At 41.8% G+C, this 25,438-nt stretch overlaps 1 protein-coding gene across 1 annotated transcript in view; it reads left to right on the top strand.

Moving 5' to 3' along the window:
• The window catches only part of ddx43 (DEAD (Asp-Glu-Ala-Asp) box polypeptide 43), a 63,765-nt gene that overhangs the window by 745 nt on the left and 37,582 nt on the right, over positions 1-25,438 (top strand). The window contains exons 2-7 of the mRNA XM_048597285.1: positions 7,238-7,293; positions 8,757-8,895; positions 9,575-9,721; positions 9,888-9,969; positions 25,001-25,157; positions 25,254-25,372. Of these exons, the coding sequence (XP_048453242.1) occupies positions 7,238-7,293; positions 8,757-8,895; positions 9,575-9,721; positions 9,888-9,969; positions 25,001-25,157; positions 25,254-25,372 (700 nt within the window). The remainder of the gene's footprint in view (positions 1-7,237; positions 7,294-8,756; positions 8,896-9,574; positions 9,722-9,887; positions 9,970-25,000; positions 25,158-25,253; positions 25,373-25,438) is intronic.

The raw sequence follows: 25,438 nt of genomic DNA, 5'->3' as shown, positions 1-25,438 counted from the left end.
GGGGGGATTGTCAAGGGGGCAAATACCCAGAGGGGAAGAGACTGTCAGGGGGCACATACCTGGGGGGAGACTGGTAGGGGTCAAATACCCACAGGGAGACTGCCAGGGGTCAAATACCCAGGGGCAAATACCTTGGGGAGACTGTCAGGGAGTAAGTACCTGGAGTAAATACCTTAGGGTAAATACCTGGGGGACAGTATCAGAGTGTAAATACCTGGTGTAATTACCTCAGGGCAAATAATTGGAGGAGACTGTCAGGGAGTGAATACGTGGGGCAAATACCCGGGGAAGACTGTCAGTGGGGGTGGGGCGTCATGCCCATTGGTGAGATTCAGAGGATAAATACCCAGGGGTGACTGCTGTGGGGTCCAAATGGGAAGGTCAGGGGGTAAGTGCCTATGTACATACATCTGCATAAAGTGTGAAGTTAGGACTAACTCTCCAGGTGTGAGAGTCAAATCCAAAATCTTGACTTATGTTAGGGTTCAAGCCTGGTGCAAGTTCCTTGAAAATATTTCTGATTTGATTGTCAGTTGTAAGTAACCACTGATAAATACTAGATCGCAATCCTGCTGGCAGGAGTACCCTGTTGTAATTGTATAGGATTATGTATGCAGTTGTGAGTACTAATGATGAATACCAGAGTGAGAATTTCAGAGGTACTCTGGCATATTTCATCTTTAAATACTGTACCCAGGTGTGAAACACACTCCAGTGACTTGCATCCCTGTGTATGTCAAGAATAAATAGATGTAAATGTTATAGAATGGTAATGCAAAGAAGGGAGCCATTCGCCCGACAGAGTCTATATTTGTTCTCTGCGGAGTGGTGTGGTCATTCCTATTTTCCTGATCCAATCCCAAAGCCTTTCAGTTTTATTTCCTTCAAAGAAGGGAAGTCACAAATACCTGTGGGGGAGACTGTTAGGGGTCAAATACCCATGGGGAGACTGTTAGGGGTCAAATACCCATGGGGAGACTGTCAAATACCCAGGGGCAAAGACAAGACGTTTTTCCGTCCCCACCCTTGTCTGCTTTCCAGAGGGACCACTCTCTCCGTGACTCCCTTGTCTGCTCCACAATCCCCACCAGCCCCAACACCCCCGGCACTTTTCCCTGCAACCGCAGGAAGTGCTACACCTCCCCCCTCACCCCCATCCCAGGCCCCAACAAGACCTTCCACATCAAGCAGATGTTCACCTGCACATCTGCTAATGTGGTATACTGTATCCGCTGTTCCCAATGTGGCCTCCTCTACATCGGGGAAACCAAGTGGAGGCTTGGAGACCGCTTTGTTAAACACCTACGCTCGGTTCGCGACAAACGACTGCACCTCCCAATAGTGAACCATTTCAATTCCCCCTCCCACTCCTTGGACGACATGTCCATCCTGGGCCTCCTCCAGTGCCACAACAATGCCACCCGAAGGTTGCAGGAACAGCACCTCATATTTTGCTCGGGAACCCTGCAGCCCAATGGTATCAATGTGGACTTCACAAGCTTCAAAATCTCCCCTCCCCCTATCGCATCCCAAAACCAGCCCAGCTTGTCCCCGCTTCCCTAACCTGTCCTTCCTCCCACCTATCCCCTCCTCCCACCTCAAGCCCCACCCCCACCTCCTACCTACCAGCCTCATCCCGCATCCTTGACCTGTCCCCTCCTCCCTGGACTGACCTATCCCCACCCTACCTCCCCACCTACACTCACCTTTACTGGCTCCATCCCTGCCTCTTTGAACTGTCTGTCTCCTGTCCACCTATCTGCTCCTTTATCCATCTTCCATCTGCCTTCCCCTCTCTCTCTCTCTCTCTCTCTTTATTTCAGAACCCCCTTCCCCTTCCCCATTTCTGAAAAAGGGTCCAGACCCAAAACATCAGCTTTCCTGCTCCTCTGATGCTGCTTGGCCTGCTGTGTTCATCCAGCTCTACACCTTGTTATCTCAGATTCTCCAGCATCGGCAGTTCTTACTATCCAAGTCACAGATGGTGGTGTTCTCGTAGATAGGCTGCCCTTTCCCTGTAGATAAGAGGGCACAGGTTGGAAAATGTTGTCGAAATATCTTTGTACAGATGGCATACAATTGGTCCAGTGTATGTGAATATATAGCAGTTGGAGTCCCAGTCAATCGAGCTCCTTTGTACAGGCTGGTGTCAGGCTACAGCCACAGAATTCCCAGTCTTTGAGCTGCTTTGTAGCTGATCAGTTTAGGCTCTGGTCAATGTTGTATTCCCCCCTCCCAAACTCCACAGAACATCAGTGATAGGCACTCAGTATTGGTAATGCTGTTGTATGTCAAAGGGAGGTAGTTATTTCTAAAGAAGGGTCCAGACCCGAAATGTCAGCTTTCCTGCTCCTCTGATGCTGCTTGGCCTGCTGTGTTTATCCAGCTCCACACCTTGTTATTTATAATTAGATTCTGTCTTGTTCACCATAATCATCATCTGGAACTTGTGAATGCTTCACGCCACTTATCAGCCCAGGTCAAATATTTGTCCACGTCTTGCTGCACGTGGATAAGGACTACTTCAGTATCTGATGAGCTGTGAATAGGACTGAACACAGTAATTGTCAGCAAACATCTCCATTTCCAACCTTATAGTGGAAAGGCCATTGATAAGTAGGTAAAGGTGGTTGGGCCTCAGACATTACCTTGAGGAGCTGTAAGGGCACAGGTTGCGTAGTGATAGTGTACCAACCTCCAGGCTAGGAAATCCAGGTTCAAGTACCACCTGCTTCAGACGTGTGTAACAAAATCTCTGAACAGGTTGATTTTTGTTTTTTTTTAGAAAAAACTATCCTGAGAAACTCCTGCAGTGATGTCTTTGGAGTCCAGAGACCAGCAGCGGTGTGCTACAAGGACACATCTTCATAATTGCTTACTATACATGATAACTTGTTTTGTGTAGAAGGGCATAGAAATCCTCCTGTATACCAACATGGACTCTTTTTTTGCCTTTTAAAATGATGTTTTGTTTCTTTGCTCTTGCTACCAAAATGAATGATTTGACACTTCCTGATGTAATTTTCATGGATCATGTTCTTGCCTAAACATTAACCGGTCTATATCCCTTTGTAGTCTCTTTGCAACATCAAACTTGGATATATTACACTCTTTCCCTTTCATTGAAGTCATTGATAAATAACTGAAGCTCAAGCGCTGATCTTTCCAGCACTCTGGTTGCAGCCCACTCATCTCAAAAATGACCAATTTATTCCTGCTGTGTGTTTCTGTCCATTAACCAACAGCCAATCTTCAGAATTGCCCCTAATTGCCCGTTGACTCCTAATCTTGTATAATAACGTCTGGTATGGCACCTAATTGACTGCCTTCTGAAAATACACATTCACTGGTTTACTGCTCTTCTAGAGGGTTGTAAAGGTGATGGAAATGTAAATAGAATGTATAAATTAGGAATTTGGTGAGAGTGAGTATTCAATGTAGAGTGGGAGTGGGGCAGAGATACTGCTTTAACTCTCCAATGCATGCAATCTGTGAAAGCGTGAGGCAGTGAGTGGGCAGTTAAGAAAAAGAGTCTCAGTGCAAACTAATTTGTAAAAACAAAATCATTCAACAAACTGATAAGTAAATATAAATAATCTAGACTTGGATAAAGCTGACCAAATTGAGAGTCCAGCCTGCATTGCATGGGAATTTGTGCAAAGCTAAGTCATCCCTAGTTAAAAACGTTTACAGTGTTAGTCTGTATTTCAGTTCTGTCTGGCTCAGAGAAACATGCTCATTGGAGACATTCAAAGGAAGCAGTATCTGGACCATTTACACCAAACACCGTAACTGTTCATGCAGGGTTGGTGTGAATTATGAACAAAAACTGAAGTTGCTGGAAAAGCTCAGCAGGTCTGGTAGCATCTGTGAAGAAAAAATCAGAGTTAACGTTTCGGGTCTGGTGACCCTTCCTCGGAACTGACTTGTTGCTGTACTCTCTTTCCTCTTCATTTGTTTTTGAAAAAATTATGATACTTTTCCAGCTTATCCCTCCCTGACCTGCCAGACCTGCTGAGCTTTTCCGGCAACTTCTGTTTTTGTTCCTGATTTACAGCATCCGCAGTTCTTTCGGTTTTTTTTTTGGTGTGAATTATAGTGTGCAGAGTAGAAGACCCAGCTGAGATAGAAGATGAGGATCAGAAATTGATCATATTCAATAGGTGCAACATATGTTTTAAAAACTAAAAGAACTGCGGATACTGTAAATCAGGAACAAAAACAGAAGTCGCTGGAAAAGCTCAGTAGGTCTGGCAGCTTCTGTGAAGAGAAAATCAGAGCTAACATCTCGAGACCGATCACCCTTCCTCAGAACAATATATGTTTTACTTGTTAGGGTAAGGTTGCAGACTTTTTGAAGCATAATCATAATACGGGGGATGCACATTGGAGCAGAAAACTGGCCAAAAGTGGGTGCAGTGAAGAATGAAAAGTTGTAGGGGACTCAATTTAAAGCAGAATCAAGAGTCCCACTTGGTATATTGGCAACCTCATGCCGAGATAGGAGGGCATTTAAAACTGGTTAAAAGGATATTAGAGCAGTGCACGACAGGATTGAATTATTGTGATCCAAGTTGGGGACATATAAGGAAATGTAAATAAGAGGTCCTGTTTGGAAAGTACCAGACGTTTGGAGTGAAAGGCTAAAACTTCAAGGGTTGAAAACTCTGCAGTATTACCAATTCCATGTGCAAGTTGCCATGGAGATGAGCAGATTGGTTGAAGCACTGGTGTGGGAAATACGGTTTCCATTTTATTGAACATTGCCCCAGTGCTTGTACTAATCAGTACTATTGAATGGGATTCTCCTGAAGTGGCTGGAAGCAAAATCCTAACTCAGAAGGTCTCAAGGACTTTTAAAGATGGGTCAGGGATAGATAAGGGGAGGGAGGGAAAAGCTTGAAAAGTATCATAATATTTTTAAAAACAGACAAAAAGGAAAGAGAGTACAGTAACAAGTCAGAAATCATGCTTTTGGCATTACTGGAGTAAAGAAAGCTATAAAATGTGAAATTATTAAAACAGCAGAAAGACATAGGAAAGGTGAGTAAAAGACCAGGGCAGAAGAATAGGTTAGGAGGTATGCAGCCCGAATAAGACATCTTCATACAAACACGTGGAAAATAAGGAGCAGAGTTGATTAATTGCAGGCACCAATTCAAATTGGAGGGGATGGTAGAATAACCATTTGTGACACAGGGCTGCAAGATGATCAGGACAGGGAAGTAAATATACCAGGCTGTAACATCTGCAAGAAAGGTGGGAAGTAGGTGGAGAGAGGTGTAGCATTAATAATTCCTCTGTTACTGAAGCTAATTGATATTTGCTTTCCTTTTGATCTGTTTGTCTGTAAATACTTTATCTCAGAAATTAATGGATGGATTTCAACAAAATGTCAGGTTATGGCCCAGGGAGGAACTGATTAGTTTTGGAGAAAATGTGGACCCAGACCTGGATTCTGGATTTTTTTTAAAAACTCATTAGCATTAAGAGACGGACATATTGACTTTCTTTAGAATGTCATGGATTGATTTATTTTGAAAGTTGTTCAGAATGTTGTATGCGCTGTAATGAAAAATTGTTGCAATTCTCAAATGTGAGCAAAATTTTCTGTGAAGGTTGTTGAATGAGAATGAAAGCCCCCTTATAAATAGATTTCATATCTTAGCTTTGTAGTCAGGCTGTATCAGCCAGTCACGTATGGAAAATAATCGAAGAAGCTAATGGAATCCTAGCCCCTCTAATCTATAGGACTAGAATGCAAAGGTGTTGACATTATACAATAGCTATACAAGTCAACTGAGACCACATAGGAGTCCTGTGAATAGTTCTGAACACCGCGCATGACGCAGGATAGTTTGGCCTTTGGAGGGAGTGCAGTGTGGATTGATCAGATTGATACCTGAACTCTAAGGATTAAATTATGAGTTGAGATTACACAAACTAGGATTGTTTTCCACAGAATTGAGGTGGTTAAGTGGTGATGTGATCAACGTATTCAAGATATTAAAGGAAAGAGGAGGATGGAAAATATTTCTGCTGATTGAGGTGTCTAGGACTAGAGGACAAATCACAAGATTTGGAACTATGCCTTTCGGCAAATTAGAAAATGCTTCTACCTGTGAAGGGTGGGAAGAGTTTGGAACTCTCTTCTGCAAATGATAATCAGTGTTCAATCAACTGTTACAGTTTACTTGCAATTGATAGATTTTAGACTGAAAAAATTGCTAACTAAAGTTGTTGAGGGATAATGGGCAAAAAAGGTATGTAGTAAACTTGTAGATCAACTATCATTTCATGGAATGTACAACAGGCTCAGGCTGAGTGACCTGCTCCTGTTCCTATGTTTCTACCCCCAATGAAAATGTTTCATTTTCTCAAAACTCGCAATAAATTTATCAAGTGCAATTTCTCATTCATAAATCTGTGTTGACTGTATTTAATTATAACCTGGGGTGAACAACACAAACTAGGGTTGCATTCCCTGTAATTTAAATGATAATTAAATACTGTGACTGATTACCCATAGTAAAGATCCTTCCTTCTCTTTCTTTCTTTCTCCTACCTTCACTCAGACATATAGAAGGAGGGTTAGTGGTTGCTGTCATTGCTATGTTGTAGGGATTTCCCCTACTTTTCCGTGTTCCATTATATAAATGCTGCAAAAACTGGTGCTTCCTCAGGAGGTTTATTCCATGCTAGGCACAATGTCAACTGCCATTGCTTGAAATCCAATTTTGCTAAGCGATTTTGAAATAGGTGGTATTTCCACTTTTGTCTAAAGAGTCTATCCCCTACTTTGGGTATATTCCCTGCCTTCCTACAGAGGGCACTTTACCAATATGGTAGGTAGAGAATAATTATTGTGTGCCTGCTACATGCTGAATCAGAGCTTAGCTTACTTCTATTGTACAGTTAGCCAATTTCTTTATCTATCACTTTAAATATCGTGCAGTAGCAGTGTGTGTCAGCGTAATATTAGGGTTCACTTGAAGTGTCTGGTGTCTTTTATAACATTGTCTGAACCGATCCATGTTGACTCCATCCTCCAATTATTTGCAGTCTGTTGTTGGGAAGACCTTTATTGTGCAATATCAGAAGGGGGTTTTATGCAAGGTCTGAGAGTAAGACCAGGTATCCCAAAAGATAAAGACATTTAAATCAGTCCAGTAACTTTACAGTTCTTTCTTCAGCTGCACTGTCTAGTTTAAGGTTTGATGTAAGTATGTTTGTTTAGGTCGAGGAGGATCTAAAATACGTGAGCTGGAGGAAACATCAGGATCAAAAATACAGGTAGGAACTTGTTGAGAACATTCTCAAAACTCAAATTCATTGTGATCCAGATTCAACTGTGGAGTGTGATTTTTCTGTAAAACACCAGCCGAGATTTCTGCTGGATCCCAGGTGCACCAAGTTCTAGTTAATGAAGTATTCATAAACCAGTTGTAGATTGTGTGCTACAACCAAAGTTATACAGGAACAGTTAGATGTGGTTCTTGTAGCACATTAATTTAAAAAATTACCAAAAAATATAAGACTTCAAAGTATTAAAATTGAAATTGAATTTCTGGTGAATCCATAGATTAAATGTCCCCATTTGCAAATATTAGATCTTGCCATCTGTACTTCATCATAATGGATGTGAGTTGGGGTTGATTAGTTTGGGTTGGTGCAACAAAACTGTTTGACACACTGATAACCATCTGGAGGTTTGTTGATCGGCCACCTACTCTGGAAGTGTGACTTCATCCAGACCTGCAGTTCCATGTGGCTATAGGAGAAATCTGGAACTGAGATTACATATTTTCATTCTTTCTGTTGTCCATTTTAGTAAAGGAAAGGTGATGAGATTAAACAATTCCAGGATATATAGCAGATGAAAGGTATCAATGAAGAGTAGAATTGTGATGCTAGGACTGTTACTGTGTGACTAAATTTAAGATTTGTTTGAGGTATTCGGGAGATCATGAGAAGTCTGGACAGTGTAAGTGGGGAGATTTAAAGCATTTGGCAAACGAAGCGATAGTGACACAAGTTTTTTTTTTACACAGCAGGTGGTTAGGATCTGGAATGTACTGTCTGTGAGTTGGTAGAGGCAGAATCAGTTGAGGCTTTCAAAACAGAATTGCATTATTATCTAAAAAATCATGCAAGGGTACAGGGAAAAGGCCAGGGAGTGACATAAGGCACCATGTTCCTTCGAAGTGCTGACACAGGCACAACAGGCCAAACAGCCAGTTTCTATGCTGTGAGTAGTTCTGTGATTTTCTTCACACTGTAGCACAGACACAGTTCAAAACAGGGAGAATGTTCCACTAACTGTTCCATGAGAATCCTGCCCCCTGAGTGCAATGATGAAACCCAAGGTAAAAGCAACATTTCATCAACTTAAACAAAAAGCAAGCCAGTATCAATTCTGAAACATTCATGTTATTCTTAAAAGCAGGACAAAGATCAACTGGATCATGGCAATAGTGAGGTTTAAGATTGAGAGCATCTCGTAACAGAACTGAAGTTCTTTCAAAGTTTGAAGACAGCAGGTCTGAATTCGACTGTCATTCATCCTGATTCGTGATGTAAGCAGCTGACTCATGCTCCAAACAAGGCTGCACATACTGCTAAGGAGAATGGAGTCTGTTAGCTTTCTGTATCCAATACCATTACCACAAGCAGTTACTAGAATAAGCTGCTTTGCCCTATTTTGTGCCATTGGACTGCTGATTTTGCACTATGTTTTTATGTATCTTTCATTTTAGATATTAAAAGGAGATTTTGAAGTTGAAGTGAAGCTGTTTGGAAGCCACGCAGCACAGCTGAAAGCCAAGGAGCTAATTGAGAATATTGTTGAGAGGAGAAATGCAGATGAGGTGAATGGAACAAGGAGGACTGATCGAAGTAAGTCTGAGAGGTCCTACTTTCCCTACAATGTTCACACACTTCATTTTTGGCATCAAATATTGTTTATCACGTTTGATCAGCTTTATTCCAAAGTTTTGTCAACTCCACTCTGTATCCAAAATGTTTACCGATTGTTCTAATGCAGGAGGGTGGAGGTAGGAAGTAGGGAATTGTCCACATTCACCGACTGTTGTGGAGGGGAGGGAAGCACGTGCACTGCCCTGGGGTAGGAGAATGAAGCAGTGTTTACACTGTCTGTCTGAGGGTGGGATTTGCCTCCCTTGACTAATCAAACAGAAATATCACATTGATTTGAAGTTGCTATGATAAACCTGATCCAAGAGTTCTGCTCTTGAAGCCTATGGTGCAGTCATGGATTTCAGAATCTGTCACAAACCACTCTAGTTTAAGGATCAGCCAAATTAACCAATCCTATTGCTTTCCATTACTGTAGAAGGTAATTGTATAAAGGGTGCTCTTCTAAGTGATTTGCCCATGGTTAAGGGTGTGATTTGTGTTTGTTTGGATCTGATTTTTAAGGTGCTTTAAGTCTAATAGCAGTTGGTGTTGTGTCACAGATCTCTGGATCTCAGATGTGGAAGGAAGCTCACAATCTGTGGGAAATCTTCATTAATTGTTTGCCTTTTCTTGTTCCTTCCTTCGCCCATCCCTCAAGGCATTTCATCAAAATTAAGTAACAGTGCAAGGACCAGCTCTGACACTTACTATGCTAAATGCAGCAACGTGAGCACACCCCGTCCTGTCATCAACTGGAACTCATTGCGTGCAAACAAGGAGAAATATGAAGCCATGAAGTGGGCTGGTTGGTATTTCCCTTCTCCTTACACTTTCCCCTGTATTTCTCCTTACACAAACACTCGGAAACCCTGGTCACCAATACAGACTGAGGCTGAGTCTCCATAGCCCATATTAAGATTGACCAGAAAGAATCTGTTTTACAAATAACAACTTTCTCTTTTTGCATTAAGGCCTTTCACCAATTAAAAAAAACTTCTACATCGAAGCTGAGACAGTTGTCAATATGACACCAGAAGAAGTTACAAATTGGAGGTAATTTTTTTCTGGAATCTGACAATACAAATTCAGAGATACATTTTCCAAAACATTTGTGATTTGTTTTTAACTCCAGCTACTAAAAAGCTGAAACTTTCCTTCTGCAGTTCTCTTGCAGCATTTGGCTGGCAGCCTGGTCTCTAGACCTGCGCATGCAGCACTCAGACTTCCTTTATAAGATTGGAAAGCAATATAATTCAAATAGGCCAAAATGCAGTATATGCTGCCTTGAGTTAGAGCAAATTGCTTCATAGAAAGTTATTGGCATTCGAGGCCTTGGTTGCCAGTAAGCTGCCCGGTCATGTAACTGCTTGAAAGTTCCTATATCAACCAAGTACAAGTCGGCCCCTTTCAGTTACCTTCAGTTGCAAGCTGTGCAATTAGCTTAAAGGGCTTGGGCACTTAAATTCCAAAAAAGAAGGAGGAAAGCTGGTCATGACCAAGTTAGCAGCTATCTTGTTTTTGAGTCTGAAGGAAGTGGGTTCAAGTCCCACTCCAAAGATTCAAGGCCAGTAATCAAAGCCAACACTCCCAAGGCAGTGCTGCGTATTGCTGTGCTGTTGGAGAGACAGATCCAAGCAAGGGCTGCAGTGTTGGAGGGTCAGTAATGAAGGGCGGCTGCACTGTCAAAGGTCAGTATTGCATAAGAGTTGCCTTGTGAGAGATGCAATGTCGCCATGCCAGAGGAGGGTAGAACCCAGGAAGGGATGCTTGTTGGATGGGCTGCACCATCAGAGGGAAAACTTCAAAGATGTGTGCACTATCAGAGGAGCAAGGCTGAGGGACGTGATGTTTTTCAGATGAGCTATAAACCCCCAAGGCCTCATCTGCCCTGTCAGGTAAATGTAAAACATCCTATGGTACTACTTTCAGATAAATCAGAGGAATATTCTGTGTTCTGGTCCAAATTTACCCCTCAGTCAACATCACTACCACTGCTCATTTATCTCATTCCTGTTCATGGGATCTTACTGTGTATATGTTGGCCATTCCCACCATTCCTACATCACAGTAATGATGATCCTTCCGAAGAAAATGCTTCACAAAAAAAACCAAAGAACTGTGAATGCTCAAAATCCGAATCAAAAACAGAAATTGCTAGAGAAACTCAGCAGGTCTGGCAGCAACTGTGGAGAGAAATCTATTAACGTTTTGAGTCCAGTGACCCTTCTTCAGAACTGACTGTAGCAAGGAAAACGTTGGGATCACTGCTGATGATGGAGTGGGGGAAGCAGTAAACAATACATGGAGATGGAGCTCAGACAGAGAGGATAGCAATTGGACAGACAAAGGAATGGATAATGATCAGCCTGGGAGAATCAATAGCTGCTAATGGGGACCATTAGTTGACAATGGATTGTGTGTGGTAGCAGCTCATGTAATGACAAGGACTGGTGTGTGTGATTAGGGTAAGGACATAAGAGAAGGTGCTCAAGACCTAAAATTATTGAACTTGATATTGAGTCCTAGAGGCTGCAGGATCCCCAAGCAGAAAATGGGGTGTTATTCTTGTAGCTTGCACTGAGCTTTGCTGGAGCACTGCAGCAAGCCTGACACAGACTTGTTGGCCAGGGTAAATAGTGCTGTGTTAGTGACAGGCAATATGAAGCTCAGGATCATTTTTGCAGACGGAATTCAGGTGTTCTTCAAAGCGGTAGCCTTGTCGGCGTTTTGTCTCCCCAATGTAGAGGAGACCACATTGTGAGCAGCAAATACAGTAAATTAGATTGAGTGAGGTGCAGGTAAATTGCTGCTTCACCTAGGAGGTGTGTAATGAGGCCTTGAATAGTGAGGAGGGAGGAAGTAGATGGGCTGGTGTTACACCTTCTGTGATTGTTTGGGAACGTACCATGGGGGGTTTTGGGAATGGAGGAGTGTCTGATGGTGGCAGAAACTAATGGTCCTTTGAATGTGGATGCTAACGGGATGCTAAGTGATGACCAGGGGAACCCTATCACTATTGTGGGAGGGAAGGTAGGGACGAAGGCAGAAATATGGGAGATGTGTTGACCACAGATAAGGGCTCTGTTGACCACAGTAGTGGGGAATCCCCAGTTGATGAACAAGGTGGACATTTTGGAGGCCTCCTTGTAGAAGCTGGCATCATCGGAACAGATGCAATGAAGCTGGAGAAACTGGGAGAATGGAATGGAGTCTTTACAGGAAGCAGGAAGTGAGGATGTATGGTTATGATCACCAAGGGAATTGGTGTATTTGTAGTGGATAGTGTTGCCAGCCTGTCCCCAGAAATAGAAACCAATGTCTAGGAAGGGAAGCAAGGAATCAGAAATAGACCGGGAGAAGGTGAGGGCAGGGTGGAAATTGGATGAGAGGGGGAACAGTCCAATGATGTCATTGATGTACCAGAGAAGGAGTTGCGGGTGGGAGCTGGAGTAGGACAGGAACAAGGAATGTTCCACGTAACCCACAAAGAATCAGGCATAACTGGGGCCCCATGAGGGTACCCATGGCTACACTTTTGACCTGAAGTAAATGAGAAGAGTTAAAGGAGAAGTTGTTCAAAATGAGAACTGGCTTGGCCAGGCGGAGGAGGGTGGTGGTGATGGATCAGGACAATTCAGGCCTTTTTTCCAGGAAAAAGCAGTGAACCCTGAGACCATTCTGATGCACAATGAACATGTATAGGGATTGCACATCCATAGTGAAGGGGAGACGCTGGAGCCTGTGACTTGTCGTAAGAATCGTGAATGTAAAGTGAGAAGGGTCTGGACAAAGGAAGAAAAAAATCGAGTTGAATTAGGAAAATGCTTCATTGGCTTTGAAGCACTTTGTCACATTGTGAAGCTGTCAAAGGTGCTGAATTCTGAACTTTGAGGAACGAGAAGATCTCATTAAAATATCCTTACAGCGCTTTGTCAGGGTAGACGCAAGATCGACGTTTCCCCTGGCTGTTTTGGGGGGACGGGGGGTTGCGGGATGATGTGTAGAAATATGGGATACGGAATAAGAGATCATTTAGGACTGAATTGAGGTGCAGTTGCTTCACTCTGAGGGTGGTGAATCTTTGGAATACTTTGCCTCAGAGAGTTGTGGAAGCTCACTGATTGTATAGTTCCAAGACTGCGTTGATGCATTTCTAGATATGAAACATATCAAGGGTTATGAGCATAGTGTGGGAGAATAGTCTGAGGTAGAAGATTAGCAATGATCTAGTTGAATACAGGCTCAAGGAGCTGAATTACCTACTTCTACACCTGTTCCCTGTGCTCCCTTCTCCATACAATTCCTTTCTTGTGTACTTGTAACATCTGTGGGCCAACTGCAGGGGTGATCAGTCTTATACAACTGTGCTGAATTGATTGGAGTGTTGTACAGTCCTTGGACTCAAAGCTGCAAGCAAGTGGATTTAATTCCCAGTCATCTTAATTGTTAGTGTTTGAGTGGTGGCATTTGTACTCTAGCTGTTAACAGCTGTTGAATGCTCTCCATTTTATGGAATATGGCTGGCTTCTTACTGAAACAAAAAGAAATTATTGCTTTTGCCATCTGTGTTTTGGTGACTTTTTTGCCCTGATTGCAGTACAAATGTGGAGTAATTATTCTGGCAGATGTAGTTCTGCTTTTTACCGTAAGCTCTCAATAAGTACCTTCCCTGCTGCTGTATATGTTGGAAAGCTGTATCGGGTGTGTTGATAAGTAGTTTCGTATTGTGAGGAAGGAACTGAACCCGATTTCCATTTTCAGACTTTAAGGGCAGGTGGACTCTTCACACAAGTAGATCCAGGTGGATAAGGGTCAGGAGTTCGTTATCTTAAAGCAACACTTTCCACTGTTAGATTTACAACCTAGTCTCAGAAGAGTCATTTCTGAGTAGGGAGTTGCCTCATGTCCAGATGGGAAGAGCTGATTAGCTGCAAAGTTATCAATCTCTTTCAGAGCTTCTCTTGGCAAGAACAGTGTATTTACTCTTAGCAGTTCTTGCCTGAGAGAACAATCCACATATGTTGACTTTTCAATACTTCCTTTGACCTCTGTGAATCCTGTTCTTGTATTCATTTTACTCCTCCTTAATTTGAATTACAGTTGTACAAAACAATTCTTCCTGTACTGTTCACTTAAATGACTTAACTTCAAATAACTCTGGAGGATTCCATTTTTCTGGTTAAAACACAACTTCCAATTAAGTGGAGTAGACTATGGACCTACTGTATATTTTGGATAAAGGTCGCATTTCTGAGTTGTGGGATAGAGCTTTTTTAAGGTCTTAGTGAAACTTTGTAGCTCAGGTTGTGGATGAGTTGTTCGTTAGCTCACTGAGCCGGTTGTTCTGTGGTGTGCAGACATTTTGTTACCCTTCTAGGCAACATCATCAGTGTGACCTCTAATTGAAGCATTGGTGTTCTGCTTCTTTCCAGATTTATATGATCCTGTGAGTGTGATGGTCATGTCACTTCCAGTTCTGATGTTTTAGCAGTGGTCTGTATATGGGATCTATTTCTATGTGTTTGTTAATGGAGTCCCATGTTGAGAACCAGACTTCCAGGAATTCCCTTGCATGTCTGGTGTTCACTTGTCCTAGTATGGTCACTTTGTCCCAGTCGAACTGATGGCCCTCATTGTCTGTGGGTATTGAGACAAGTGAATATTGGTCATGTCTTTTTACTGCCAGCTGGTGTTTGTGTATCCTGGTCGTACTTTCCTCCTTGTTTGTCCAATGTAGTGTTTATTGCACTCGCTGCAAGGGATTCCATGTATCACATTGATCTTGTTTACTGTCAGTATGGGGTCTTTAGTCTTTGAAAACATTTGGCGCAGTGTTGCTGTAGGTTTGTGTGCAATCATGATCTTATGCAGTCTTAGGAGTCTGGTAGTTATCCCTGATATATTTTTGATGTAGGGTAGCATTGCTAGTGTCTTCTGTTGTACCAGGTCCTTTGATTGTCCTTGTTTCGTAGGCATCTGCAGATGAAACATCTTGGGTATCCATTGTCAATGAAAAATTTGTGTAGGTGTTCCTGTTCCATTCGCCAGAGTTCTGGGTGTTGCAGTGTGATGCAGCTTGTTTAAGTAGTATCTTGATGCACTTCTGTTTGTGTATGGTGGGGTGGTTGCTATTGAAGTTAAGGATTTGATCCGTGTGTGTGGCCTTCCTGTGTACTCGGGTCCAGAATTTGCCGTTAGTCAGTCTCCCTACCATTACGTCTATTTGTTGTTTTCTCTCTCTCTAGTGAAATTTATGTTTGCAAAGATGTTGTTGATAAGTTGATGGGTTTCTTCTATTTTTGTGCGTTTGATTATTACAAATGTGTCATCCACATATCTTACCCACAGTTTTGGTTGGATTATAGGAAGGATTGTGTGTTCCGATCTCTGCATCACTGCTTCTGCGATGCGACCTGAGATGGGTGATCCCATCGGTGTGTCATTGATTTGTTCGTATACCTGTCCATCGAACGTGAAGTGGGTTGTGAGGCTTAACTCAAGTGGTTTCAGTGAGCTGTCCTTGCTGATGTTGTTGCCGGTGTTCAGGGTCGGTGTTCCTTGTACATCAAGTAGTGTGACTAGTGTCTGTCTGGCTAACAGTATGTCAATGGACATAAATAGTGTTGTTACATTGAAAGAGATCATGATTTCGTCCTTGTCGATTTCACTTGTCTCAATACACACAGACAATGAAGGCATTCAGTTTGATTGGGACAAGCGAACACCAGACATGCAAGGGAATTCCTGGAAGCCTGGTTCTCAACACAGGACTCCATCAATAAACACATAAAAATAGACCCTGTATACAGACCGCTGTTAAAACAACGGAACCGGAAATGACAAAACCATCACACCAGAGGATCATATAAATCCGGAAGGAAGCAGAACACCAACGCTTCAATTAGAGGTCGCACTGATGATGTTGCCTAGAAGGATAATGAAACATGGACACACCACAGAATAACCTACACGGCGAGCTAACGACCAACTGGATAGAGCTTTTGCTACGTTGTACTTTTTTTTGTGTAATTAATCAAAAATTGATGTGACTTGTGCAAAAATCAAGAATTTTAAGCACAAGGTGCATTCAAAGCATATCATTTTCCGGTAATTCTGTACTAGAAAACAGCCCAGCATAAGAAACTACCCTGTGACTGAACTATCGCCATTGGATATTTTTATTTGTACCACTTATGGCCTTTCAAGGAAGCTCTAAAAATGAAGCTTTTGCTCTGTGCACAAGAGCACAAGTATATATTTTTTAAAAGCTTTTCCACTTAAAATTAATTTACAAAGCCATTGACTAATATATCCTTTAATATCAGTAGCAAATGGTCCTATGTATTTGTTGAAAGTCATTTTCAGTCATTTAAAATCAGGTGACTCAAAGGTGGAGATCGATATTGAATAAAAACTTTTCTTGTGATATACTAATTTTCTGTTGTATAAGAAACACTCCAAGTTACCATCCATTAATATTCGAAGCAATTTGTTTTCAAACGTTACACAGCATAGTGTCGCCCAGTTGCTCAAGTTCATGGCAGATTTTGTTGTTGGTGATGTGCAGTTGGTTAAGGGAGACTGGCAGGGGATCAGGGAGAAAACACTTTAAAAGATCTCCAACTGTATCCAATACAACAACTCCAGGCCATTAAATTTGAATGCCATTTTGCTTCCCACATCAATCACCACAATTAAAGAACAAAGAAAATTACAGCACAGGAACAAGCCCTTCGGCCCTCCAAGTTTGCGCCAATCCAGATCCTCTATCTAAACCTGTCGCCTATTTTCCAAGAATCTGTATCCCTCTGTTCCCTGCCCATTCATGTATCTGTCAAGATACATCTTAAATGACGCTATCGTGCCCACCTCTACCACCTCCGCTGGCAATGCATTCCAGGCACCCACCACCCTCTGCGTAAAGAACTTTCCACGCATATCTCCCTTAAACTTTTCCCCTCTCGCCTTGAAATCGTGACCCCTTAGTAATTGGGTCCCCCACTCTGGGGGAAAAGCTTCTTGCTACCCACCCTGTCTATACCTCTCATGATTTTGTAGACCTCAATCAGGTCCCCCCTCAACCTATGTCTTTCCAATGTAAATAATCCTAATCTACAAAAGCAATTTGATAGGTAAAATGATTGGAGATATTTAAATATTTATATTTAAATATTTATACGTGTATTGAAATCATATGTAAGAAAAAATATTATAGGTTTGTAGAACTGGAATTCTCTTATAATCTTGCAAGCTTTTTCAGGTACGGTGAATTTATTTTACTCATAGATTTCCCACAAAATGTCTTCAAACTGGATACCAAGCCATGTTGGTACTTGGCTCTTAGAATTCTAAGTTCTCTCATTCTGTTATGAGGTACTTGATCAAAGACCTTTTGACAATCTGAATGAATTACATCCACTACATTGTTTCTCTTACTCTGTTACTTCATTAATCGAAAAGTTTGGTGAAGCACAATTTTCCTTTTGAAGTTCATGCTATTTCTTATTAGAGTTTCAATTTGTAGATTTCCATTTTTTTCCTTTTGTGAGAAGTCCACTTTTCCTATAATCAACATCGAGCTGACTGGTCTGCCGCATTCTTAAACGTGAGTCGTATTAGCAATGTACCAGTGTTCTTGTGGTACACTTTTTTTACACTGAATTATTAAATATCTGTTGTAATGCAGTTTCTGTAGTAATCTCATCCCTAATCATTTTAAATTTTGCAGGTTCAATCCATTCACACTAGGAGTTTTACCCTCTGAATTTGTTTATTTACAACATTCCCATTTATGTTTAAATGTACTTATCTCATTGTCACAACACTAAATGATGAGATGAACAATGTGTTCTATCTTCCTGTGAAATAATCAAACAAAGTAATTTAGCATTTCTATCATTTCATTCAGTACCTATGAAATTATCCTGTTTATTTTTAGCAATCTTATTCCAACTATGGCTCTTATTTTTATTAATGTGTCTATGAAATATTTTACTATTTTATGTAAATTTCATAATTTTTCTTTTCCTTCCTAATTGATTTTATTCTTTTAGCTTTTTGTTTTCTCTCTTTCATATACTTAATTTAAGCGCTTTCCTAACCCTCAGTTGTGCTTTATGCCTTTAGTCATCCATGGAATTGTAATATTGTTTAATCTGATCTTTTCTTTTAGCTGAGTAAACCTTCCCTGCATTATGTTGAGCACTGTTAAATGTTTCCCATTGTTGTTCTAAACAACTTTTTGCTAATATTGTTGCCCTTTTTCCTTCAAGTTCTATTCTCAGCCCCTCAAAGTCAGTCTTTCTCCAAGCTATTAACCTAGTTCTCGTATTTATGTCTTTTTCTATCATGATCTTAAAGTATACGCTCACTATTGCCTAGATATTCCCCTACTTTTACTTCTCTTGCCTGTTCTGGATTATTTCGCATTACTAGGTTGGGCTTTTTACATTTGGACTAAAAAGGAGTCCTGTAAACATTATAGGAACAAGGCCAACATTTGTTTTCTCTTCCTAATTGCTGTCAAGAAGGTGGTAGTAGTCCACTGCTGTACTTTGAACCATAGTAGGCCATTTGTTGCTGTTAAAGGTGGAGTTCCAGGATTTTGATCCAGCCACAGTGAAGGAACAGTGATGTAGTTCCAAGTCAGGATGATGCATCTTGGCAGGAAACCTGCAGGTCATGGTGTTCCTATGTGACTGTTGCCCTTGCCCTTCCAAGTGATAGCGATCAGGGCTTGAAAGATGGTTAGTGAATTGCTGCAATGCATCTTGCATATGGTGCAAATTGCTATGACTGTATATCAGTGGTGGAGGGAGTGAGTATTTAAGGTTGTGAATAGGATACTGATGAAGCAGGCTGCTTTCTCTTGGATGGTGTCAAACTTCTTGATATTTGAGGAAGTCACACTCTTAAAGCCAAGTAGGGAGTATTCCATCACACTCCAGACTTTTAGATGGAGACAGGTTCTGGAGGAATCTGAGAATTACTGCAGAATTCTAAACCTTTCGCTTCCTTTTGTAGCCTTTTTTTTTAGTGGCTGGTTATTCAATTTCTGATCAACGGTAGCCCCCAGAATGTTAATTGTGGGGTTTCAGCAGCGGTAATGCCCTTGAATGTAAATGGAGATGGTTAGATTCCTCCTTGTTGTAGACTTGGAGGGAAACTTACAAGTGGTGGTATTAGGTGTAGACACGCTCGCCGAGCCGGTGTATTTGGTTGCAAATGTTTCGTCACCCTGCTACGTAACATCGTCAGAGCGCCTCCGGTGAAGCATCAGTGTTCTGTCCCAATTGATATTTATTTGCCTCAGTTTGTTGTGGTGTTTAGTACCACTTCCAGTTTTGTTTCTCAGTGGTTTGTACACAGGGTCTAATTTAATGTGTTTGTTGATGGAGTTCCGGTTAGAATACTAGGCCTCCAGTAATTCCCTGGTGAGTCTCTGTTTGGCTTGTGCAGTTATGGATATGTTGTCCCAGTCAAATTCGTATCCCTTGCTGTCCGTGTGTAGTGAAACAAGTGAGAATTGGTCGTGTCTCTTGGTGGCTAGTTGCTGTTCATGTATCCGTGTTGTCAGCTTTCTTCCAGTTTGGCCTATGTAGTGTTCCTCATAGTCTTGCATGGTATTTTGTATATTACACCGGTTTTATTAGTTTTGGGTATGGGATCCTTTACTTTCATCAGCTGCTGTCGTAGTATGGTTGTTGGTTTGTGGGCTACCCTGATACCTAGGGGTCTGAGTAGTCTTGTGGTCATCTCTGAAATGTCCTTGGTGTATAGTAGGGTAATAAGTGATTCTGGTTGTGTTGTGCTTTCCTGTTGCGGTCTGTCTCGGAGGTAACGGCGGATTGTGCTTCTCGGGTTTCCATTCCTTTTGAAGACTCTGTATAGGTGCTCCTATTCTGCTTTGTGTAGTTCCGGGTTGCTGCAATGTGTTGTGGCTCGTTTAAATGGAGGTCTAATGCAGCTTTGTTTGTAGGTGTTGGTGTGGTTGCTAGTATAATTGGGTATCTGGTCTGTATCTGTGGTCTTTCTATATACACTACTCTGGAGTTTTCCATTTATTTTTGTGTTCTACCGTTATGTCCAGGAAGAGTAGTTGATTGTTATTCTCTTCTTCTTTGGTGAATTTTATTCCAGTGAGAATGTTGTTTATGTGTCAGTGGGTTCTTCTAGTCTTGTGTGTTTGTTAATCACAAAGGTGTCATCCACATATTGGACCCAAAGTTTGGGTTGTATAGTGGGGAGTGCTGTCCATTGTAACCTTGGCATTACTGCTTCTGCAATCAGTCCTGATATTGGCGATCCCATTGGTGCTCTGTTGGTTTGTTTGTATATGCCCTCGTTGAAGGTGAATTGGGTTGTGAGGCAGAGGTCTAGTAGTTTCATGATGGTATCCTTATTGATGTTGTTGGTGTCCTGGGGTGCCTGCCTACTTGATTCATCTAGCAGTGTGGTAATTGTCTCTTTGGCAGGTTAGATGTTTATGGATGTAAATAGTGTTGCTATGTCGCAGGATATCATTATCTCGTCTTCTTCTATCCTGGTGTCCTTGATATTGAGGAATTCTTGGGATGAGTGGATGGTGTGGATAGTGTTATCCACGAAGTATTTCAGGTTATGTTGGTGTGCCTGGTATTGAGACAATGGGTCTGAGGGGGATCCCCAGTTTGTGTACCTCGGGGAGTCCGTAGAAGCAGGGTGTGTTGGATCCCTCTGGCTTAATTTTTTGGTAGTCTGTCTTGCTGATGTCCCCTGAGTTGTCTAATTTATTCAGGGTCATTGTATTCTGGTTCCCTAACTGTGGTGTCAGGTCTATCTTCTTGAAAACTTTAAAGTGGTGGTATCCTTTGAGCTGACCATCCACATGTCTAATTATTTAACTAGTCACTGGGTGTGGCCAGAGAGTATTAACACATGAATTGGTATTCTAATGGTTAGTTAGTTTGAGATGAAACGTGATTGTCAAGGTTATTGTGTAGCTATAGAATGAATCTACCTTTTGAATCTTGCGTTTGAAATTTCAGCAAAAGGTAGGCTGATTTGGATGCTGATGTTTTAATTAAAGCAATATTATTAACTTGCTAGCCTATTGCTTTTTTCTTGATGTCCTAAAAATCCCTCATCAATGAGACCAACTGTTGTTGGGTTAGGTCCTGCTGAAAAATGCATTCAATTCTCATTCGGATCTTCCTGACTATGGATTACATAAATCAAAGATCATGTTGGTATGGCACAAAGGTATGTATTGTGTGAAATGTAGCAATAATCTTTTGATGGCACCCTACTGGTACATGTTGGTAGAGGTGTTTATAATGTGAAGAGAGAAACCGAGTTAACATTTCAAATCCAATATGACTTCTTCAGAACTAGTCGTACACGTTCAGTCATACCGGACTGAACATCAACTCTGTTTCTCTCTTCACAGATGCTGCCAGACCTGCTGAGTTTCTTCAGCATTTGTTTTATTTCAGATTTTTAGCATCCGCAGTATTTTGCTTTTGCTTGCAATGTGAAACTTTCTGATGGCACTCAGCTCCCTATTGAAGTGTGTGACGTAACCAGGGTTGTTTTTACAAAGAACAAAGAACAAAGAAAATTACAGCACAGGAACAGGTCCTTCGGCCTGCTAGCCTACGCTGATCCAGATCCTCTATCTAAACCTGTCGCCTACTTTCCAAGGATCTGTATCCCTCTGCTCCCTGCCCATTCATGTATCTATCTAGATACATCTTAACTGACGCTATTGTGCCCACCTCTACCACCTCCGCTGGCAACATGTGCCAGGCACCCACCACCCTCTGCGTAAAGAACTTTCCACGCATATCTCCCTTAAACTTTTCCCCTCTCACCTTGAAATCATGACCCCTAGTAATTGAGTCCCATACTCTTGGGGGGGGGGATGTTTCTTGCTATCCACCCTGTCTATACCTCTTATGATTTTGTAGACCTCAATCAGGTCCCCCCTCAACCTCCGTCTTTCTAATGTAAATGATCCTAATCTACTCAACCTCTCTTCATAGCTAGCGCCCTCCATGCCAGGCAACATCCTAGTGAACCCCCTCTGCACCCTCTCCAAAGCATCCACATCCTCTTGGTAATGTGGCGACCAGAACTGTACGCAGTATTGCAGTATTCCAAATGTGGTCGAACCAAAGTCCTGTACAATTGTAACATGACCTGCCAACTCTTGTACTCAGTACCCCGTCTGATGAATGAAAGCATGCCGTATGCCTTCTTGGCCACTCTATTGACCTGCGTTGCCACCTTCAGGGTACAATGGACCTGAACACCCAGATCTCTCTGTGTATCAGTTTTCCCCAGGGCTTTTCCGTTTACCGTATAGTTCGCTCTTGAATTGGATCTTCCAAAATGCATCACCTCGCATTCGCCTGGATTGAACTCCATCTCCATTTCTCTGCCCAACTCTCCAATCTATCTATATTCTACTGCATTTTCTGACAGTTCCCTTCACTATCTGCTACTCCACCAATCTTAGTGTCATCTGTTTTTGTTTTGTGTTATTCATTCACGGGATGTGGACTTGCTGGCTGTGCCAGCATTTATTGCCCATCCTTAACTGCCCTTGAAGGCGTTGGTGAGCAGCCTTCTTTAACTACTGTAATCCATTTAGTATAAGGACACCAATGATGCTGTTAGAGCAAGAGTTCCAGGTTTTGACTTGTGGCAGTGAAGGAACAATGTTACAGTTCCCAGGTATGAGAATGTGAAGAAGCTGGCAACAGGACTTCATTTCTGTGCGCACTCCACCCTGGCCCCACGCATATGCCCTATGTGTCTCCTCCAGCATCAGACTGACAAACAAAACCTAATGGTGTGGTAGTTGATATGAACAGCATTCAAAGTATCTAGACTAAAGGAAGGGACAGCATTAGCAGATAAATTTTGGATGGGGAGACACCTAATGTTTGAATTGGGAAAAGATGCATACTGTACGCACGAATATTAAATTTGGGGAAAGGATTCTGGGTGACTACTTACTTGTCAATTCAGTGTTGAGCAACAGGATGCTTATTAACTGGGGCCCGTTTCAAGGCTGATCATCAGTCAAACTTTCTTGAATGAATGCTTAACAAAGGGATTTGCCTTGTTAGGGTGAATGGAAAGTGTCGATAAGCTGCAAAAGTGGAGGCAGTCGAACCATGTTAGCAGTTGTCCTCCCTGTGGGCCGTCCCTGCCATTTACTGCAGCCATTGTTCACATTAATCTTTCATTTTTGCAAGTGCAACTTTAGTTGAGAACCCATCCATCTGTGTCACTTATGACTCTTGCTTCATATAGCTTATTTAGAAATGGGAAATGCAACATTGTTTTGAAAACTTCCTAAGTAACAAAGTGCTGTTTGTGTGGAATGACTGGTGTGGAATTATTCTTCATAGTATGTGCTATAGTCCAGTTTAGTGAGGGAATCTGATTGAGAAGAACAGGGAAATACCACTCCTGAGCTGTGAGCAGCCTCTTGCTCCTGTGATCTTTCAGCATTCAATCTCTTGCTATGCCTTCTCTGATGTTGAAAGCCTACTGTTTAATGTGATTCATTCTATTACCCAAGGCTGCTACTGGAAGGGGGAGGCACACTGGTACTCCTGTACCAACTGCTGCATTTCCTATCTTCATACTTTGTCTCAGGTTGTTGATATGAGCTGCTACCTCATGCCAGTGACTTAAGACTGTAACCAGCCGCATCACATAGTGCTGTCCTTAACTTGCTGCAAGAATGTTCCCACTGTTTCTCAGAAACTGCACAAGTGGCTTTTGAACACTGTTCCATATGCGCACACACCCCTTTTTGATCCTACTATTGGCCAGGGTGCCAATCACTATTACACCTTGAGCCAGAAAGCTGCCTATGTTATCACCCTTCTGTCCAGTGAAGCCCATTTGAGGCCGAGAAGTGGGTAATCACTTGTAGGTCTTATTCAGATTAGGAAGCTGGCTACGTGATCTCAATGAGGCCGAGCCTTGAAACGTAGCAGAGTCGGGAGCCAATGTGTAGGCATATTGAAATTTAGTGCCTTTCCTCCAATTCTCGTCAGAGGTAGCAAGAACTGCAGATGCTGGATTCAGAGTCGATACAGTGTGGAGCTGGAGGAACAAAGCAGGTCAGGCAGCATCAGTGGAGCAGGAGAGTTTACATTTCGGGCCTAGGCCGGATGAAGGGTCTAGGCCCGAAACATCAAATCTCCTGCTCCTCTGATACTGCCTGACCTGCTGTGTTCCTCCAGCTCCACACCGTATCAACTCCAATTCTAGTTACTTGTTCTGTAACATTGCAATTTAGCCAGATATGCCAGTATTAAAGCTCCCTCTTTTGGCAGACAAGGCATACTCCTGGCACACAATTGTATAATTAGTCCTTCATTTATTTACATTTTATTATTGAGCTGTTGTTGATTATTGTAATCTATTACTGAAATCTAACTTCTGGCCAGACAATGTGTTGTAGCAACAAGGTTATAATCATTTTGCAATGAATGCCAAGCTTCAATACTATATAATTATAGTACCAATACCTTATCCACCTGCAGCTTTCAGTATCACTCATTCCTTTTTTTTGTGAAGCATGTTCTCAAAGACTAAAGGTGCATCATCTGTCTGTCTTTTAATTAATGCCTGGAAAATCTCTAGTTTTTGTTACCTCACCACCTGTCCTCAGCTGCTGCATTTTTAAAATTCGATTTGTTCGCTTTTGTGTTGCATGTTTAAAATGTACTATAGGAGACGCGTTCATGATATGATGGAATAGTGTGTTATATCAAGATACAGAGGCGCAACATTCTTGATTTCTATTTTAGTGAACCCCCTGCTTTAGTTTCACTGATCAGGCAGTACTGACTGGAAGCAGAGTTTTACAATTAAAGCAGTGAGAATTTCATCATTATGACTCATTAATGCAACCCCTGCAAGTCCTTATAACAATACGAGAGAAAGCTTAGGAGCAGGTCTCCTGTTCGTTTGGACCTCAGGAATGTGAAGAAGGTTCTTTTGAAGTTAATTTTAAAGTTGTATTATCTCAAAATGAGCATTACAGAGTCTCTCTGAATTGATGTGTTTGTTTTAATAGAAAATTAAACAACAATATAATATGTGAAGATATGATTGAAGGCAATAAACGACACATTCCTAATCCAGTACGCACATTTATGGAAGCTTTTCAGCATTATCCAGAGATCATAGCAAATATCAAGAGAGTTGGGTTCCAGCATCCAACTCCTATCCAGGTATGGAAACATCACTGTATATTCCTGTAATCTGATTGTTCTCTGAATGCAAGTGTGACTTAGTATTGTTTTGTGTGAATTGTATTTCTGCTGCAGTCTCAAGCGTGGCCAGTAATTTTACTGGGAATTGACTTGATTGGAATAGCGCAGACTGGAACTGGAAAAACCCTGGCATATCTCTTACCTGGCTTCATCCACCTGGACCTGCAGCCAATGTAAGCTTCTATTTTCTGCATAGCTTTCTGACGTAAAAACTCCATCTTCATTCTATCCTTTGCTTC

This window comes from Rhincodon typus, chromosome 5 (genome assembly GCF_021869965.1).
Source record: "Rhincodon typus isolate 14 chromosome 5, sRhiTyp1.1, whole genome shotgun sequence".
Classification (NCBI taxonomy): domain Eukaryota; kingdom Metazoa; phylum Chordata; class Chondrichthyes; order Orectolobiformes; family Rhincodontidae; genus Rhincodon; species Rhincodon typus.
The sequence above is the reverse complement of the archived record's forward strand: the minus strand, read 5'-3'. Positions and strand labels throughout refer to the sequence as shown.